The following is a 20101-nucleotide window of genomic DNA, read 5'->3' on the forward strand; positions in this document are numbered from 1 at the left end:
TAATTCTACTATCAAAAATTCTTCGACTATCTTACTTCTACGATGGAACACCCATTTCTCCTTTCTCGGAAATCTCCATTCTAAGAGATTTCAATGTTCACCACCACCTTTGGCTCTCCTCTCCTTTCACTGATTCACCTGGTGAACAAGCCTACATCTTTTCTATCCTTAATGACCTAGAGCAACTTGTACAGCACCCTACCCGTATCCCTGACCGCCTTGGAGAGAGCTCCAACATACTTGACCTCTTCCTCACAACTAATCCTTCTCCTTACTCTGTTAATCTTTTCTCTCCGTTGGGCTCCTCCGATCACAACCTTATCACCTTAACCTGTCCTATCACTCCGGTACGGCCTGTGGACCCTCCATGGAAACGTCGTCTGTGGCATTTTGGAGCCGCAATCTGGGAGGCCCTTAGGTAGTACTTCTTTGATTTTCCCTGGAATGATTATTGTTTCCATGGCCGTGAGCCATCTGAGTGTGCCTTGCGGATAACGGAGGTTATTCTCTAGGGCATGGAAGCATACATTCCATTCTCATATCCTTTGACTAAAGCAAGAAAGCCCTGGTTTAATCACGCTTGTTCTAATGCTGTCTGCAACAAGGAGAGGGCCTACAAAAGGTACCGGAGCCAACCCACCCCTGAATCACATCATCTTTACGTTTCTGCCCGGAATCGTGCTAAGTCTGTTCTTCGCTCTGCTAAAAATAATTTCATCCATACTAAATGCTCTCAACTCTCCAACTCGATTTCTTCCCGCTCCTTCTGGCACCTTGCCAAAAACCTTTCTAACAACTTTACCTCATCATCCTTCCCTCCTCTTTTCTACTCTGATGGTTCTGTAGCTATTTCTTCTACTGATAAAGCAGATCTCTTCGCACAGACTTTCTCCTCCAATTCCACCTTAGATGATTCCGGTGCTGTTCCTCCATCACTTCCCCCCTCTGACTCCCTCATGGCTGACATTAAAATTTCTTCAGCTGATGTATTTTCTGCCATCACTGGCCTCAGTACTAACAAGGCATATGGGCCTGATGGAGTCCATCCTGTTGTTCTCAAGAACTGTGCTTCTGTGCTTACACCCTGCCTAGGCTAACTCTTTCGCCTTTGTCTGTCAACTTGTACCTTTCCTTCTTGCTGGAAGTTTGCTCTCATTCAGCCAGTCCCAAAGAAGGGTGACCACTCCCAACCCTCCAACTATCGTCCAATTGCTTTAACGTCTTGTATTTCAAAAGTTTTCGAGTCAATTCTCAATAGAAAAATTTTAAGGCATCTTTCCCATCACAACCTTCTTTCCGATCGTCAGTACGGGTTCCGTCAGGGACGCTCCACTGGCGATCTTCTCACCTACCTTTCAGACTCCTGGTCATCCTCCTTTCGGGACTTTGGCGAAAGCTTTGCCATTGCACTTGACATCTCAAAGGCTTTCGATCGAGTCTGGCATAAATCTTTAATTTCCAAACTGCCTTCCTACGGTTTCTATCCTTCTATCTGTGCCTTCATCGCTAGCTTCCTTTCTGGTCGTTCTATAGCCGCTGTTGTAGATGGCCATCGTTCTTCTCCTAGATCTATCAACAGTGGTGTTCCTCAGGGCTCTGTCCTATCACCAACTCTCTTCCTTTTATTCATCAATGATCTTCTAAGCTTTACATCTAACCCTATCCACTTAAACGCTGATGACTCCACCCTTCACCTTTCCATTCGGTTCCCACAACGCCCATCTCAACAGTTACTTCAACAAACAAGGGATGAGGCTATGGCACACCTAATGTCTGAGTTGGCTTGTATCTCTGACTGGGGTAAAAATAACATGGTTGTTTTTAATGCATCTAAGACTTAGTTCTTACACCTATCAACACGACAAAATCTTCCATAGGTATACGCAGTAATGTTTAATAATATTCAGCTTAATCCTGCATCATCCTTGAACATGCTTGGGGTTTCATTTACTCGGGACTTATCTTGGAAAGATCATATTACATCTCTTGTAAAATCTGTTTCCAAGAGATTGGGTGTGCTAAGCCGACTCCGCTCTTTCTTTACCCCTGCACAATTGTTGACTCTATACAGGGGTTTTATCCGCCCCTGTGTGGAGTACAACTCTCATGTGTGGGGAGGTTCCCCACATACAGCTCTTCTCAATAGGGTGGAGTCAAAGGCTTTTCATCTCATTAACTCTCCTCCTCTTACTGACTCCCTTCAACCTCTGTCTCTTCGCCGCACTGTTGCATCTTTATCTCTTTTCTATCGCTACTTTAATGGTCACTGCTCCTCTGAACTGTTTGCTTGCATTCCTCCACCTCTACGATGGGCGCGTAGCACCCGTCTGGCAGCAAACTCTCATCCCTTTTCTGTCCAACTCTCTAATGCAAGAGTTAACCGTTACTCCCAGCCTTTCATTTATGCAACAGGTCAGCTCTGGAACTGTCTTCCTCTGTCTGTATTTCCTGCTGCCTATGATCTCCAGTCTTTCAAACGCAGTGTGTCCAGGCATCTCAAAATGATCTGATCTTGAATTTGGCTCTCTATTGTATTTTATTTTTCTCTTGGAGGGAACTGTTACTGCGGGCTCATGGCCTTTGGTTCCTTCTTCCTCGCATTAAAAAAAAAAAAAAAAATCAGTCATAACCTTCTCTAAGCTATCTACCTTACTTAACCAAAAGAATCCTAACCTAACCTATTTTTCCCAAATCTAATCCATCTTAATCTGCTGGTTTCGGCATTTATAAAATTGTGATATCATCACAATGTTGGAAGGTGCCATTATCCTCTATAAAAGTCGTAATTGCTTTGCTTATTGACGGAATCTGATCATCCTTGAAAACGCATTTCTGTACATTCACAAAGTCCATGAATCATTTTTTTTTTTTTTTTTTTTTACCTAGGTAGTCCCACACATATATGTAAATAAACATAGATGCCACATGACGCTACTTTCGATGCGACTGCGCCGCCGCCATCTTGAAACGGTCAAAGCAAACGATGTTGTGTTCTTGACATTGGGCATAGTTGACCATTATTTACCTAGAAATGTCGCAGCACTGCTGCTTTTTAATTTAAAAATCGTCGGAATATAGAAACAAGACAACAGGGAATAACTTTCCACAGGTAAGTTGATTTAAAGACTTTTTTTGTGTGTGTGGTAATTTGACAATGTCAGCATGACAGTGCATCAACAATGACAATGTTTGTAATGTCCATGGCGCTAGATATATAAATCTAGATGCCATGTTCCTACTCTAGATGCGTCTGCGCGACCGCCATCTTGGAGTGGTCAAGGCAGACGATTTTGTGTTCCAGACAATAGGCTTAGGTGACAACTATTTACTTAGAAATGCATCAACACTGTGCTGCTTTTCCGTGTAGTAAGCATCGTAATATATCTATGGTGGCACCGATTGCACGAGCGGCTCAAGTGTCTGGTTATGCAAGAGTCCCTGGGCTGCTTCCCTATCCCCAAAAAGGAGGATGATGGGTTCCAGACGGGAAACTTAAGCCTGCAGTCCACCGAGCTTACGTTTCAGATGAACCAGGAATCACAACCACCACCACCACCACGACAACAACAACCATTAAACCAACCACCACCACCGCTACAACAACAACAACAACCACCATCACCACCACCACCACAACAACAACCACCAACATCACCACCACCACCACAACAACAGCACCAACAACCACAACAGCAACAACAACTACAACAACCACCATCATCATAACCACCACCACCAAAACAACAACAGCAACAACAACAGCAACCAACACCACCACAACAACAACAACCACAGCAACACTAACCACAACAACGGCCACCACCACAACAACCACCACCACAGCAACCATCACCACCACAACAACCACCACCACCACAACAACCACCACCACCACAACAACCACCACCACTGCAACCACCACCACCACAACAACAACAACCACAAAAACAATCACCACAACATCAACCACCACCACGACAACCATCACCACCACAACAACCACAACAGCAACCGCAACAACAGCCATCACCACCAAAACAACAACAGCCACCACCACCACAGCAACAACAACTACCACCACCATCACCACAACAGCCACCACCACCACAACAATAACCACCATCACCACCACCACCACCACAACAACAACAGCAACAACAACCACAACAGCAATAACCATCACCATCACCACAACAACAACAACATTCATAATCTGAATGCATTCTAAAACAAGCGTCATTATTACGTGCTTGACCACTCTAAATGGCGGCCGCACAGACGCATCGCCGCTGTGGTAAAGAATGGGCGATGTGGCATCTAGGCTTATTTATATCTATGGTCCCACATCCTTGAAGTATTCCACCAGAGAGAAATAGCTACACATAACTTTGACCAGTATTACTTTGAATAACTAATCCTTCGCTGCTATTTAGGTTGGGTTAGTTAATTTTAACGAAGATGGAATAAAAAGGTCCAGACAGGAGCTAGGGAAACTCCCCACCCCTCCCACTTTATTTACTAAGTGCGTAATAAAAAAAAAATGCGAGAGATGCTTATCTATCTATATGCCTGGGCTGCTTCCCCCAGAGAAAGGGGGGTAACCGAGACAGCACGACACACTCCCAATTCACTCAACCACACACACATTTATTCGTATCTTAGCTCTAAGGGGAGAAAGGACAGATCCTCACCGCACCACACTTTACAAGGGTCAACCGCGCAGTGCAATCAGCGACATCCACAGCAGGGCCCGATAGCAGAGCTGGTTTACCCCTGCCACATCATAATGGAGCCATCCTCTTACCTGAACCTCACCTGATCAGCTGATCAGATCATATGAAGGAGAATATCCCCTCAGGGCTGAGTCATCATTTATTCATTCACAATTTCTCTCCAGTCATTCCTATCATGTGCAGCCACTCTTCCTTGCTCTACAGACATCTCTCTCACATCTAACGCTCTCTAAATACTGTCCATCCATCCTATTCGTGGTCTTCCTCTCAGCCTTACACATCTCATATTCGATCTATAGTCGGTTTCAGGGAGTCTGACGCACCGATTTTGCGAGCTGAGGACAAGTGAAATTGGTAAAACTGCGCGATGCTCTAGGGCGGTGATTGGTCGATTCCCGTTGTGTTTGAACATGCATCTAATTGACTTTGTATTCCAACCAAGGCCCTCATTTATTTGAAAGATACCGGATTATAAAGATATAAATTAAAGCAATGATATCTCTAATGATAAGTATGTGCCTTTTAAATGATTAGAGATAAACCTGAACGACATTGATATCAAAAGTAAGTGAAGTCGCGACTGGACGCATACGGAGAACAGTCAGCGACAGATTTATTTGTTTAAATTCATTTCATTATGTTCGATATCGTTCACACTGCACGCGGTGTTATTATAGCAGCATAGCTCAGCTATTATTTTTTCGTGGGATTTACTTTGATCTTACTTTCCTTTCTTCCGCCATTAACAAAAATTCGGTTCATTCTACAGTGACTAAGCCATTACTTTCCTGGCTTCTCTCTGTCGAGGGGACATACTGTAGATACATCACGCTTGAGAAGAGGGTGCTTGGTGCCCAGGGACAGGGTGTCCGTCTGTCTATTTGTATGTCTGTCTCATGACACTTGTGAAAATGTTCAGAAAAATCAAAATACCAGACTTATTAATGTATGAAATAATTTTACTGAATCTGACTATGAATTCAAACAAATTCAGATTTTTAAAGCTACTGTTACCCATGAAGGTAATGAAAATGTGTATGTACACTATATATATTGAGAATAGCATGTATTGGCCTCAGTGAGGTGTGTGTGTGTGTGTGTGTGTGTGTGTGTGTGTGTGTGTGTTTACACAAATCATAATTGTTAGCAGGGGCGTACCTAGAGATTTGGGGGCCCGGGAGTCTAGGTTCTTTGCGGGGCCCCCCTCCTGAAGGAGGGGCCCTGCAAAGAACCCAGCCTCCCTAATTCTCAAAACTTATCTAATATCTCAGCCGGGAATGTCGGGATGATAAGTATATATATTTTTAAAAATTAATAAAAAAGCTTATAAATTTTTAAGGCTTTTTTGGGCCCCCCTTAATTGGGGGCCCGGGGGGCATTTTCAAACCCCCCTCCCCCCTCAGGTACGCCACTGGTTAGAAGATAAACTAAGGATATCTAGGTTAAGGTTGTATATTAGCAGATGAGGTAATGAAGGGCTTGGTGTAGACTGTAGACTGTGACACTGTGTAGTACTGGTGGGAAAAACATTTGAGCCTTCCAGGACCTCGGGACCACCTTGCTATGAACGTCTGAATTCCCGCCACAGCCGCTGACTGAGTCCGTATGCGTCCAGTTGCGACTTTACTTAGTTTTGTTATCAGTGTCGTTCAGGTTTATCTCTAATATTTTAAAAGGTACATTTTTATTATTAAAGACATCATTGCTTTAATCTGTATCTGTATAATCCGGTATCTTACAAATAAATGAGGACCTTGGTTGGAGTACAAAGTCAGTTTGGTGCACGTTCAGACACAACGGAAATTGACCAATCACCGCCCTAAGGCATCATGCAGTGTTACCAAATCCACTTGTCCTCCATCTGGCAAAATCAGTGCGTCAGACTCCCTGGAACCGACTATACTTATCTTTTTCACCAAGCACTCTTCATCCGTTCTCTCCATATGCCGAAACCATCGTAACACTCTCTGCCCAACTCGATTAGCCATCTCCTGCATAACTCCAGTTCTCCTTCGCACTTCATCATTTCTCACTCGATCCATATGCGTCACATCACACACTCTCCTCAGGCACCTCATCTCCATTACACTCCAGCTTTTCCTCTCTGCTACACCAATAGCCTATTCCATGTTTCAGCCCCATATAATGCAGTCGGTACCACTGCACCCTCATACAGCCTTCTCTTTACATCCATTCTAAGCGAATGATATTTAAACACTCTTTTCATTCCTCCCAGCACCTTTCCCACTTCATTCATTCTAAACTTCACTTCTACATCTATTCTTCCATCTACAGCAACTTGTGACCCAAAATACTTAAAACACTCTACCTCCTCGAGCAATCACCATTCGAAACTATATTCATCCCCCTACCATCTACCAACCTCGCACACTTCATCACTTTACTCTTATTCTCATTGGCTCTCAATTTCCTATTTTCACACACCCTTCCAGACTCTTTTACCAACTGTCTCAAACTCTCTTCCGAATCAGCCACCAGTGCAGTATCATCCGCAAACAGCAGCTGATTCAACTGCACTCTCTGCTATCAACGTTCACCAGACTCAAGCCTCCACCTAATACTCTTGCTTCCATTTCCCTTACAACACCATCCACATTGATATTAACTAACCAAGGCGACATCACACATTCCTGCCGCAGCCTCACTCTCATGGGAAAGCAGTCACTCACACTATTCCAACTCTTACACATGCTCTACTATTTACAAACTTTTTACTCCCTTTAACAACCTATCATCAAGTCCATACTACCTCAAAACAGTCCACAAAGCCTCCTTATCAGTTCTATCATACACTTTCGCTAGATCCATGAATGCCCAAAACACATTCTTACCTTTAGTCAAATACTTTTCACACACCTGTCTCACAGCAAACACCTGATCCATGCATCCCCATCCTCTCCTAATGCCACACTGCTCATCACCAATCACTCCCTCTTTACCCTCTCTAACTCTCTTAATTGACACTCTACCATACACCTTACCTACAACACACAACAGACTTATAACCCCATATAGCAAGTACATTCATACTTATCACACTTACCTTTATACAAAGGAACCACACAAGCACTTGCCCAGTCAATCGGCACCTTATCACTCACAAACCACATATTCAGCAATCTTACTAACCACCTGACAGTAGTCGCTCCACCATCTTTCAGGCATTCCACAGCACACCCATCCATACCCGCAGCTGTCGCTGCTTTCATCTCCTCTCCACTTTCCTGCACCTCCTCCATTGTGATCAAAGAATCATTCAACTCTCCCATCGTATTTATTCCTTGCACTCCTCCATGTGCCACAGTCTTAGCCTCCCTTTCTCCTCTACATTCAACAATCTTTCGGAATACTCCGCCCATCTCTTTCTTACTGCATCCATCTCAGTTAACATCTTTCCATCCTCTGCTTTTACTCGCTTTCCCTTGCCAGACTTTCTCCTTTGCATCCTTTTCACCTCCTTCCAAAACATTTTCTTATTCTGTTGAAAATTCTCAGTTAACCACCTACCCCATCTCTCATCTGCTGCCACTTTAGCATAATGCACAGACCTTCCCACCCTATTCTTCTTTTCCTTATATGTCTCATATGACACCTCATCCTTCCTTTGCAGCCACACCTCATGTGCACGTCTCTTCTCAGCCACAGCCATACTTACTTCCTCGCAACACCATTTACTTCCCTTTCTTCCATCACCACCCTCTCGTCTCACACCATACACCTCTTCTGCATACCCCACCACAGCACTTTTAAACAATTGTCATTACTTCTCCACACCGCCATTTTCCTGATGTTTCACTGCGTTCCATTCTTATTTCAACTTCTGGTAATCTCCCATTATCTCTCTTTTATCCAACTCACTCACTTTCAAAACCTCCCTGCCACGCCTAACAGTCCTAGCTCTCACCCATCCCATAACTACTCTCGACTTTCCCTCCACCAGGTAGTGATCAGACATACCTCCACCCTCCTCTCTCAAACCTCTCACTTCCAACGATCTTCCTCTTACATTCCTGGACACAACCACATAGTCCATCAATGCTCTATCAGCACCCCTTCCACCTTCCTGTCTCACCCATGTATACTTATAAATATTTTCCTTTTCAAACAAGGCATTTCCAATCACCATCTCTCGCTCAACACACATCCATATCATTCATTCCTCATTTGTATTTCTTCCAGGCACACCATGCATACCAATTACACTTGTAAGTGCTACATTTCTCACTCTAACATTCAGATCTCCCATCACTACCACATTCATTTGCTCCAAAACTCTGCAGACATTCATCAGCATCATTCCAGAAAGACTCCCTCTCTCCTGCATCCCTGTCACTACCAGGCCCATATGCACTTACAAATACCCACAACTCTCGTCCAAATTTTGCCTTCACCCACGTCAGTCTCGATGACACCTCCTTCCATTTAGTCACACACTGCTGCAATTCCAGGCCTACCAACAAGGCCCACATTCTCTTGCCCTTCCTCTAGCAATACCTAACATCCTTCCATTCACACTTGCAAACTTAGACTCACCTTTCCCTTTAATCTTTGTTTCACTCAAAGCTAACACATCCATCTTTCTACTCACAAACATTCTCCCAACCTCCCCTCTTTAGCCTCAATCGTACTACATCCACGCACATTCATAGACCCAATCTTCAGGGTACGGGGATAACTCAATTCCCCAGCCCTTTCTATACCCTGTCTCATTGTAGGAACTAAAAAAAACAGAGGAGGGGGGTCCCTAGTCCCCTCACCTGGCCCCTTTTAGTCGCCTTTTACGACACGCAGGGAATACGGTGGCAGCATTCTTACTAAAACAACCTGGCCGCAGAGTGGTAGCACCACCCCATAGTGCGGCCAGATTGTGTCCCCCCCGCCACAAGGGAGGACACAGATGCTAATGGAAGAGAAAATATTTAGAAATGCTTCAATTCAGTACTGAGCTTGTCAGTTTCACTGTCCGATAGTTGGGTGCAGTCCCGAAAATTTACCCTTTATTTAATGCCAATCCCACACAGGTGTATTGTCCCGATTGCCTGATCATGTTTCACGCTCTGCACACTGTCATCCGACTACCACTAATTTAATCAAATCGTATTTGAGTACTTGATGTACTCTTCCTTCACCTGACGCCATTGTAAAAATAAAAGAGCATAGTGGTCAATAAAATAGAAATAATTTGGGAAGAGCTGGGAGAATGAATGTTTATGATCCAACTCAACCCTACTCGAGAAACAGGTTCAGAGCAGATCACGGATTCTACAGAGTCATGGCCGACAGATCTAAGCGTTCGTATTCAGTGGCCCAAATAGAACACCGACTGACCATGGATCTGTGGTGTGATCCGTGATCTGAAACGGATCCTTACAAACAGAAGAGGATTTAACATAATAGAGTCCTCTTGATCCTGATCCACAAAAACAAAATCATATTTTTTCAACAGATTAGTGATATCAGTCATAATGTCATTACCAGCAGCCGTAGCCTCCGATATTGTTTTACGCCCTTGAGGGCTGTGAGGATCGGTTCGCATACACTGCAATAAGAGTTCAAAACAGAGAAGAGAACCAGCTTTTCTGTGACCGATCATGTACTCAATGAAAGCCTTACAAAACTACTTATAAGTCGTAAACTGATCAAAATAACCAGAGCGCAACAAGATCCCACAACACCAGCGCCTATGTCTGATTTATCTTTAAGATGTTCAATTTCTGTTGCATAATTCCCGGTTTTTCTCCCCTCATCTTCAATGACAGCTTGCTTGATGGGTCAGGCATGGTGGAGGGAATAACTGCAATAGAGTACCAGCACAGTAGATGTAGTCGTAGTAGTAGTAATAGTAGCAGCAGTAGTAGATTTAATAGCAAGGATAAAAAGATTCTGATTTTCAGGTTGTGGTGACGGCAGTGTGGTGGGTGGTGAGTCCTCCACGAGCCATTCACCACTACCTTGTGAGGGAGGACAACTTCCTCGTGTGTGCCGCATCCATCAATGCATCTTATGTGATAGCCCTCGCGTACCCTATAGGTGAGACAGAGAGAGAGAGAGAGAGAGAGAGAGAGAGAGAGAAGCTACACGCGCGTACACATTTACTCTTCCGTTTTAGTGACACTAAGACTTCGCACATGCACGTAACTTCGAACACACGTAATTAGTAGACGGAGAAGTGAAATAAGAAAACTATGAGGAATGCAATTAAATAACTTTCAAACACTGGCATAAGACATGAGAAATATGTATAATACGAGAACATATACAAAATTTATATTTTTATATATAGGATACACTAGGCATAAGAACGCTCTCTCATTTTCCAGTGCAAACATAGCCAAGAAACGTTTATAAAAGAAACGTTAGATGACTTTTAGCAAATTTCGCACATAATTATAAAGGAAAGTAAATAAAATAGAAAAAGCATATGAAAGTTGCAGGAGACACGAGTTTCGAAGTTAATGGGAAGACTCAGAACATTTCATAAACAAGAAAATGTCTCTCAAAAATTAAGATTGGAAAATATTAGAAGGATATACAAGAACAATTTCATTCCTGTACATGAAGGCTATTTGAGTAAGTAAAGACACATTGACCATCGATAGAAATTCCTCTGCTAGTAGACAACAAATTTATTCTTGAGTGGAACATAGCAGTAATTCCAAGTAAAATATCAGCACGATTTCGGAGCATATGGGTGATGTAGAATTCACAGTTATATAAGTTGTTTTGCCTCATTATGTAAGGAAATATCAAGACACACTTTGCCACGAACGTCAAACTCAGTACCGTTCAAACTGCAAAGACAAAGATCAGGTGGCGCAAGGATGTAACTCCAAGCAAGTGCAGTATGATCTGTGGAAAGATGTAAAGCTGTAAAGAAAAAAAAAAAAAGTGAAGTACAGGAGAGAGAAAATCTTAATATAACAAGAATATATTTTCTCCATATTGCTTTTAACACCAGGGAAACAGGATACATACAGATGATGTAACAAACCCACCCGTATGTAAATGATCGCTCAAAATTAAAAAAAAAATGAAAACAAGAAAGGAACAGCTGAAAAGCCCTAAGACCATTCCCCTCCCCTCCCCCCCCCTCCATTTATGGCACTGCACAAGTATGGCTCAGCCTGCCAACTTTATGTTATCCCCACCAATATTCCCTGCCTGCAGTACGACCCTCTCAAGTGTTTAGGATGTGGTCGTGTTGGTCGTATTCTCTTGAGCTTTAGAAACACCACGCCACCTTCTCCTTATCCATTAATTTTGCCTACGACTCTCTGATTTTCTCGTTCATATTATCTGTGCTGATGAAAAATAAATAACAATAAGGTGGTAAATGCATAGCAATTCACAAGAGATGCTAGGATGTCGCCTAAGCCTACGAGAACACGTCCTTAAGACTGTGACCTGTATAACAGCAGCACCAATATCCTGGCCAGACTCTACGATCGCCTCCATTGTCTGGGGTCTGGGATACGGTCGTAGTAACACATGCCGAGGAATAAGATCTGCAACATGTGGGTTCTCTTACTGGTAGAGGTCTCAACTAAGTTGGCTGGAACAGTTTGTTGACAGCAGGAAAAAGATACAAAATACATTTTTTTGGAACTAAAAGAATTAATCAGTCGAACTTGTTCTCAGCCCCGTCTTGCTAGAGGTCACCCTGATTAGTGATGGTTGGTTTATATAAGCAAGAACGTGATATAAGAGACATCCTGGTACTGATTGGGTCAGTCGAAGTTGTTAACATTTTCATGATCAGATATCACTCATGTCTTCAAAATCTTTGGGTAATAGGAAGAATACAAAAATAAAAGTCGTTGTGTTATTGAATGTGTTAACTGCTTCACTCCGATGACGTGTTCTACCTTCTTTTATTACTGCCGCCAGACGAATGTACTCGTAAGAGATTTTAGACCGTAGGAGTAGAATATACAGTACAGTATTCTTAATTATTGTTATTAAAAAACAAATATGTTCAAAGCTGAGTAAAATTGTTTGTTGGTAGGAGGAAAAAGCATAAAAATACGTCATCTGATTGAAGGGACTAACAAAGATCGGCAACAAATGACCTGAGCAGCTTTCAACACGAAATGTAGGATGGTATGAGGGTCGCACAAGGTGGCATTCTATCTGAACTTCCAAATTTCGTAGTACTTCTTCCTCAACTCTTTTTTTTTTTTTTTTTTTTTTTTTTTTTTTTTACCTCGTGCATCTTTTTGTATGGTACTGACGCAAACCTTATCAGAAATAAGAATATAGGTTAGAAATAACACAAAGAGGAAGAACTTTACCGGAAATAAGAATATAGGTTATAAATAACACAAAGAGGAGAATATCATGGTGTAACTGGCATAATAAATTGCGGAGTAAAATAGGCTACGAAGCCTACGTTGCCTCTTTGAATACAACGGAGTCAGTTTCACTGTGCTCGTGGAGTGTGTTGTGTGAGTGCTGGTGCTGCCACCATGCGGTGCTGAGGTAAAGGTAAAAGTGGAGGGAGACGCCATGAGGCGCTTTGCCACTGTGCTCATCTCCATAACTTATTTTTTTTTTTTTTTTTTTTTTTTCAATAACAACAGAGAAAGGAAAAACAAATGAATAAAAAAAAAATCCATACACCAGATTACTGGCGTCCTCCATTCATAAAATATCTTAACAATTGGACTTGAACAGCTGTAGGTTGAAGTTTGGGGGGAAACAACTACGGGGAAGCGAGTTCCAGAGAGATGCAGTTCAGGAAATAAAAGAATTCTGATAGACAGAAGTTCTGTAATATGGCTGTGTGGCATTCCAGTCATGAGCGTTACCAGACACCTGTGTAGCACGAGGGAAGGCATGGAGAGGTGGCACAATGGACGCAACTTCGTCTGAGCAAATGCCATAAAAATATCTGTAAAATAATGCAAGAGAGGCAACATCCCTTCTCACTTGTAGGGAATGTAGTTTGTTTATAATAGAAGGGTTATTGATAATTCCAGCAGCTTTGTTCTGAATTTTTTCTAGTTGTTTTAGTGCAACCTTTCCATATTCATTCCACAAGGGTGAACAATATTCAAGCTGAGAGAGCACATGACTCATATAAATTATGGCTAACTGCTTGTCAGTGAAGAAGTTGCGGACTCTGAGCAATAATCCAAGTTTCTTTGAGGTGATTTTAGCAAGTGATCTGACATGAGAGGTCCAACTGATGGGATTGTTAAGTGAGACACCAAGAATTTCAATATATCTGGAGATGGGAATATTAGTAGCACTGAAGGTAATACACGAATCTGGCAATATCTGTCTATTAGTAAATTGTGTATATTTGGTTTTACTAGCATCAAATGAGACAAGGTTGTTTTGTCCCCATTCACTGATCGTAGATAAGTCTTGGTTTATGGAGATGCTGTACTGAGTTGAGAGTCAGAGAAATTAGACTTTGTAAATGGGTGTTTGAGTGTGAATGAACTGTGAAGTGTTGACTCTTCTGCATATGAATGGATGGGATTGTGGGTGGCAAATAAGAGATCATTAATATGAACCAGGAACAGGGTTGGTGCCAGAACTGATATCCCTGTGGCACATCGGCGTTCATTGAGTGGAAATTGGAATATACATCATCTGCTTTTACTCTTATTTTTCTGTTGCAGAGATAAGAGGAAAGCAGAAGAATAAAAGACGTTAGTCAATAGCAAGGGAGTTTGGACAGCAGGGAACGGTGCCACATTCTGTCGATAGCTTTAGAAATATCAAGGGTTACTGAAGGAGTTTCTCCATGTTGGTCAGTTGGCTGATGGATGGTATGAGTCAGAAGATTGAGTATGTCAGTGGTGGATCTTTCGTGGGGAAGACCATATTGTCCATCACTAATTAAGTTGTTGGATTCAAGATGTTCAACTATGTGCTTTTTAACTAAATTTCCAAATACTTCACCAACAGAAGATGTGAGAGCTATTGGTCTGTAATCAGAGGGGTCAGAGGAACTTCGTTTTCTTGGAATTTGGTGGATATTGGCTTCTTTCCATGAATTACGGGGTGAAGAAGTACGTATGCATAGTCTGAATAATTTGGCTGGAACAGAGGCAAGTTTTCGGGAACATTTTTTCAAAACAATTGGAGGAATTCCATCTGGGCCTGGAGCTTTGTTGGTTGGTAAAGTGTCTAGGATAGATTTTACGTATCTTGTCTGTATTTTAAGTGGAACAATTTCGGGAGAGTCAAGTTCTAGTGCTGGGACGTTCTGGCTGACTACCTCTATGGTAGAATTTCTCGTAAATGTAGCCTACTGGCAAAGATATTCGCTTTCCCATGAGGGTCATTTGTACTGTTGCCATCAGAAGATTTTAGTGGGGGAATGAATGATGACTTGTTAAAGTTATTATTGAAAGAACTGAGAGTTGACCAGAATATTCTATTGAGCCTGTGGCGTTTTTTTTTTTTTTCTTTCATTCAGTCAGTGACGCTGACCATTCAGCCATGGCGGCAGAGGGGAAGAAGTAGACATGTTACTGCGTAACTTAACCCCTTCTCCACAGTGACGCCTTTTCATTTTATTCCTGCCATCAGCAGACGAGTTTGTCCAGCCTGGGAGAAAATTTTCGAATTAAAAGGGTTGGATACAGCCTATATTAATCTACAGGGTTGGATAAAGCCTTTGTTAACCTATACACTAGTAAAGGCTCTCCAGTGGTGAATATAATCGTCTAATTAAAGCAGATATCAGAGATGTCCTCCTGCTGAAGGAGTTAGAGTGGGGAGAATCTGCACAATATAGAGGTAGGATTATGAAACTTCAAAATAACAGCAGAATACAGTTCGAAAGTACACAGCAAAAAGTCGTTATGACATGGATAGATTACAAAACAGCAAGAGAAAAATGATAATCATCGAGAAAAGTGAAAATATATATCCCTATAACACACTACACACCTTACCAGATGTACTACCTACACCTTCGATATCAGCACCACTACACCCGTAACACCTCCCCTCCCCCGGGGCTGATCTTGGTGTGCTGGGAGTGTACATAAGATCCTCCCACTACTAACACCACTACTACGAACACGCCATATGACCCTGCCAGTACCCTAAGTCTTACGCCTACAACCTAGATACTACACATCTTACCAGCTCAAATGCTGACACCTCTACTACCAAGACTCTATTATACACTCTGCCAGTACCACAGTATAGCCATCACCAAAATACTACATAGGCTATTCTGCCATCTCTAATGACTGCACTCTAATAAACATAATATACTCGTACAACCTCTCATAGCACTCCAAAAGAGCACTGCCATTACCAACACGCCCACTACCAACGCAGTTACTACAAACACCCCCAGCTCTTATTTGCACTGTGTAGCCTTTGATAATTATTAAAGACAGAACCTCGGGTATGATCACAAATATTACCAATACCAGTGCGAGTACACTACAGGTCCTACCAAGTCTACTACTTACACCTCTAAATCCATCACATTACATATCCTGCCAGCCTTACTATAAACGCTTCTAATACCAGCGCAAAACACACTATCCTAAAGCTCCAAATGGCACTCTCACAACCCACGGAAGACAGGTCTTACCAGGTCTTCTGCTAACGCCACAAGCACAAACAAAGTTTCAGATCTTATCAACATCCTACCATCTCTCCTACAAACTCTGCTATTAACATTTCTAATGAAGTATTACACGGCCTAGGTAGTATTAACAATTAAGATCCTACAACCAATACGATCCGTCAGAACAAGCTACTCATGCCACAGACCTTAGCATCTGTACTACCAACTTTACTGCCGACACCACTAATAACACCTCAAACAGCAACATCACTACACACCCTAACAACTCTCAACTTACACTCCCACTGCTAACACCAGTAATTCTACAATCTACGTTGCCAACCTGCCGTGTCAACGAAACTGGAACGATAAAGACTTGGTTGTTGAAGTGGTGATTAAAGGCAGAAGTGGGGTGTTTTCCCTAGGTGATTTCGCCATCAAAACATAACAAAAATATTAATGTAAAATTATAGGCGGAAATTACGATATTTAATTGCTAGAGCTGATGGCAAAAACACAGTGTTGCCTCGGAAAATCTTTTTTGATTTCGTAAACTAGGTGTTCACTGATAAGAGCCAAAGACTCCCTTGAAAAACTCGAGATTCCAAGGGGTTCCTACGCCTTTATGGGTGAGTTTTTAGTTCATAACATTTATTTAATGAAAGTAACACATTTCATATAAAAATTCAAATCTACTTCACATTGGAGTAATGTTATTATTTTATGCGTAGCGCGACGGTCGGGTCGGACCGGGCCGAGTTGGGCCGGGCCGGGTCGGGCCAGGCCACTCATTTCCAAACTTAACTGAGATTAAACATCGCCCGCTCGCCTCGCTTGTTCGCTCGTCAGTACTTTTAACAAACTCCTCTACTAAATCTTACCAACGGAATCGGTAGAGAGGCGGCCTGCAGTCCTAATGGACCAAGGATCGAATCCCAGCTGGGGCAGGGAACAGTTTATGGATCTGAATTCCATAAAAACAGGCTTTACTGATCTACCAGAAGACCCGCCGACATGTAAAAATACCAACGCTAATACCAGTAAATCAGTCCTGTATGAGACACCCCTAGCATGTATTCAGTATGGACGGCGGGTGTTAGCGCCGAAGTGGTGACATGTGGAGGTGTGTAGGAGGACTCTGGGCCTTTGGATAGGCCCTGAAGCCTTCTCCCAGAGTCGGACACATAAAAAAAAACGTTATACTCTCTGACCATTTACTCTGCAAGCTTAATCTTACCTAACCCGTAACTCAACGTTTCCATTGCCAATAGTAAATACTACTACACACTCTAACAGTTCTCCAGGTAACACAACTATCAACTCACCAACCGACCCATCATATCTAGACATGGTATGCAATATTTACAATATTAATCCGCAAGATCATACAACCAGCACCCGTGACCGAATACGGCAAACTGTTCTCACATTTTAGGCTCTGCTAACCTCTGTACTCTCCTACCAGCTCTCTTACAACTCATACCATTTATACACTCAGTTCTCCCACAAATTGTTCTTTTAACATCGCATCTAACACCCACAACCAATCCTATATCTGGTACTTGTGCAGTACACCCAAACACACAGTAACCAAGACGCTACCAGCTCTCCTCCCAACATTCTGCCAACTTTGCTGGTAATAGGTCTGATCGTGGTATGCACTGTATATGCAGTTTTAACTCTTAATATCCTATAACCATTACCAGCATTACAGTATACAACACACATGCCACACAACCTATTATTCCCACAATCAACATCCTACCAACTCTCCTGCCTGCATCCCACCAACTCTCTTATGAACACCATGCTAAAATTCCTACCAACGCCCTACCAACCATGCTACCCACAGGTCTGATCGTGGTGTGTACGGTGTATGCGGTATTAACCCGTAAGATTCCCGAGGCGTTCAACGAGAGTCAACACATTGGTTTTACCATGTACACAACCTGCATCATCTGGCTCGCTTTTGTGCCCATATATTTCTCCACCGCTAATAATGTGGAGGTGAGTAACGCTGTTTACTGTCCTTTGAGTGCAGTTTATATACACTCTAACGACATATGCATTACGCATGAATAGGGTTTCTTATAAATTCCAGTGCTAATAATTTTGGAGTCAGTACTACGTTTAAGGATAGTCCTCTCATAACAGTTATGTATACACTAAAAAGCCAAGTCGTCAGCGCACCCTCTGCCAGCTATATTCTGCATCTCCTCTTTTCAATTTTCTTTTTGTTCTGCCCAAACTTTTTCCTGGTTTGTTCCTCCCCTTTCATGAGCATGATTTTGATATTTATCAGTATTTTTATTATCATCGCCTCCAACAACTTACCTCCTCCTGGGAGTCCCCTGATAGGGGTTTACCGTGACACACCTGCCTCCACGTTAGTTTACCATTAGATATCTCACTCACTCTCCCAGGCGCTTTGTCTTCTTCCTTGTCTACCATCAAAACATTGTTCAACTCACTTCTCCCATGCAACATAAGGTCTGGCTCTTCCAATATTACTCACAAGCTCACTTTCAGAGACTTCACTTGGCACTCTACCCATTTGCGTTCTTCGCTGTATGTCCTTACCATCTCAGTGTACCCTTCTTTATCCTCTCAGTAATTCTACATTTCTCTCCTATCGTCCTTAAATCCATTCCAGAATTATTATAAATTCTCTGTTATATCCCATCCACCTTGATTAAGCCTTCAGCCATTCTAAATAAATGTTAAGGTTCTTCTAAGCCTGTTAAGTTACAACCTTCTCCTGTTCACTGCTCAGGTTTCACATTCATATGAAAATATGGGCAGTAGAACTGTTTAAGCATTATCTTCGTAAGCTTCATTCTAACCAGTGTTTCCCTTTTAAAATGCAACCAAACTCCATCGGGAAAGCTGTTGGCGATTCAGCAGTCAGTCTGGAAGCAGCAGCAGGTGATATTTTAGGAACACTCGATTCTACATTATCACAGCCTAACTAAACCCATCACAGCCAAGCCCATCCTAAAACACTCTACAGTACCCTGCTCTAACCCATTCCAATCCACCCCACAGCTACGCATCACCACCACATCCGTCACCGTCTCGCTGTCCGCCACGGTAGCGTTGGTGTGTCTGTTCACACCCAAGCTTTACATCATCCTGCTGCGGCCGGACCGCAACGTGAGGCAGTCCATGATGACCAGCAAATATTCCACCGTCAGAAGTAACCTGTCCACATCTTCGCAGCGGGTTGATTCCACTACCCAAAGCGAAGGTAAGCAAGTATTTCGTTTTCAGAGAGAGTTATAGACCTTCTTTGTTTCTGAGTTTCCCAAATGAACCCTGATTTCCCATTGTGACAATCAGTCAAATACTACATTCAGAAATACACTGATCACACTGAATCAAATACTACATTAAAAAATACGTTGGTCACAATGAATCAAATACTACATTCAGAAATACATTGGTCACACACACACACGGAGTCAAGGAGAACAGACGTCCGCTGACAGCCTCCCATACCGAGCCAGCATGGCCAGTGGCATTACCTAAGTTAGTATCTTTATATGAGTCAAGCTCTGTACCAGGTTAGACTAAATGATTTTTTATTATTAAAAAAATAATAATAAGTTTAAACAAGACTTGTTCAAACAGAAAAGAGAACCGAGTGGCAAAAGAATGCACTCAGTCAGCTGAGGTTTGTTTAGACAACAACTGACCCGGGGAATGTAAGTACACTGTGCTTTTAGTATTGCAAAATGGACACATACTTTAGTAAAGCAAATTTGGAAAAGAAAAGGGATAAAGGTAGAAAGCAAGATGATGA

General features: G+C 42.5%; 1 protein-coding gene across 1 annotated transcript in view; it reads left to right on the forward strand.

The window, feature by feature from the left end:
• LOC145400781 (metabotropic glutamate receptor 6-like) overlaps positions 1-20101 on the forward strand; it is a 351959-nt gene that overhangs the window by 301740 nt on the left and 30118 nt on the right. The window contains exons 15-17 of the mRNA XM_080273218.1: positions 10649-10784; positions 18152-18306; positions 19345-19546. Coding sequence (XP_080129344.1) covers positions 10649-10784; positions 18152-18306; positions 19345-19546 — 493 coding nt within the window. The remainder of the gene's footprint in view (positions 1-10648; positions 10785-18151; positions 18307-19344; positions 19547-20101) is intronic.

This window comes from Coenobita brevimanus, chromosome 53 (assembly GCF_032717465.1).
Source record: "Coenobita brevimanus isolate Jiangsu-jjx chromosome 53, ASM3271746v2, whole genome shotgun sequence".
NCBI classification, from domain to species: Eukaryota; Metazoa; Arthropoda; class Malacostraca; order Decapoda; family Coenobitidae; genus Coenobita; species Coenobita brevimanus.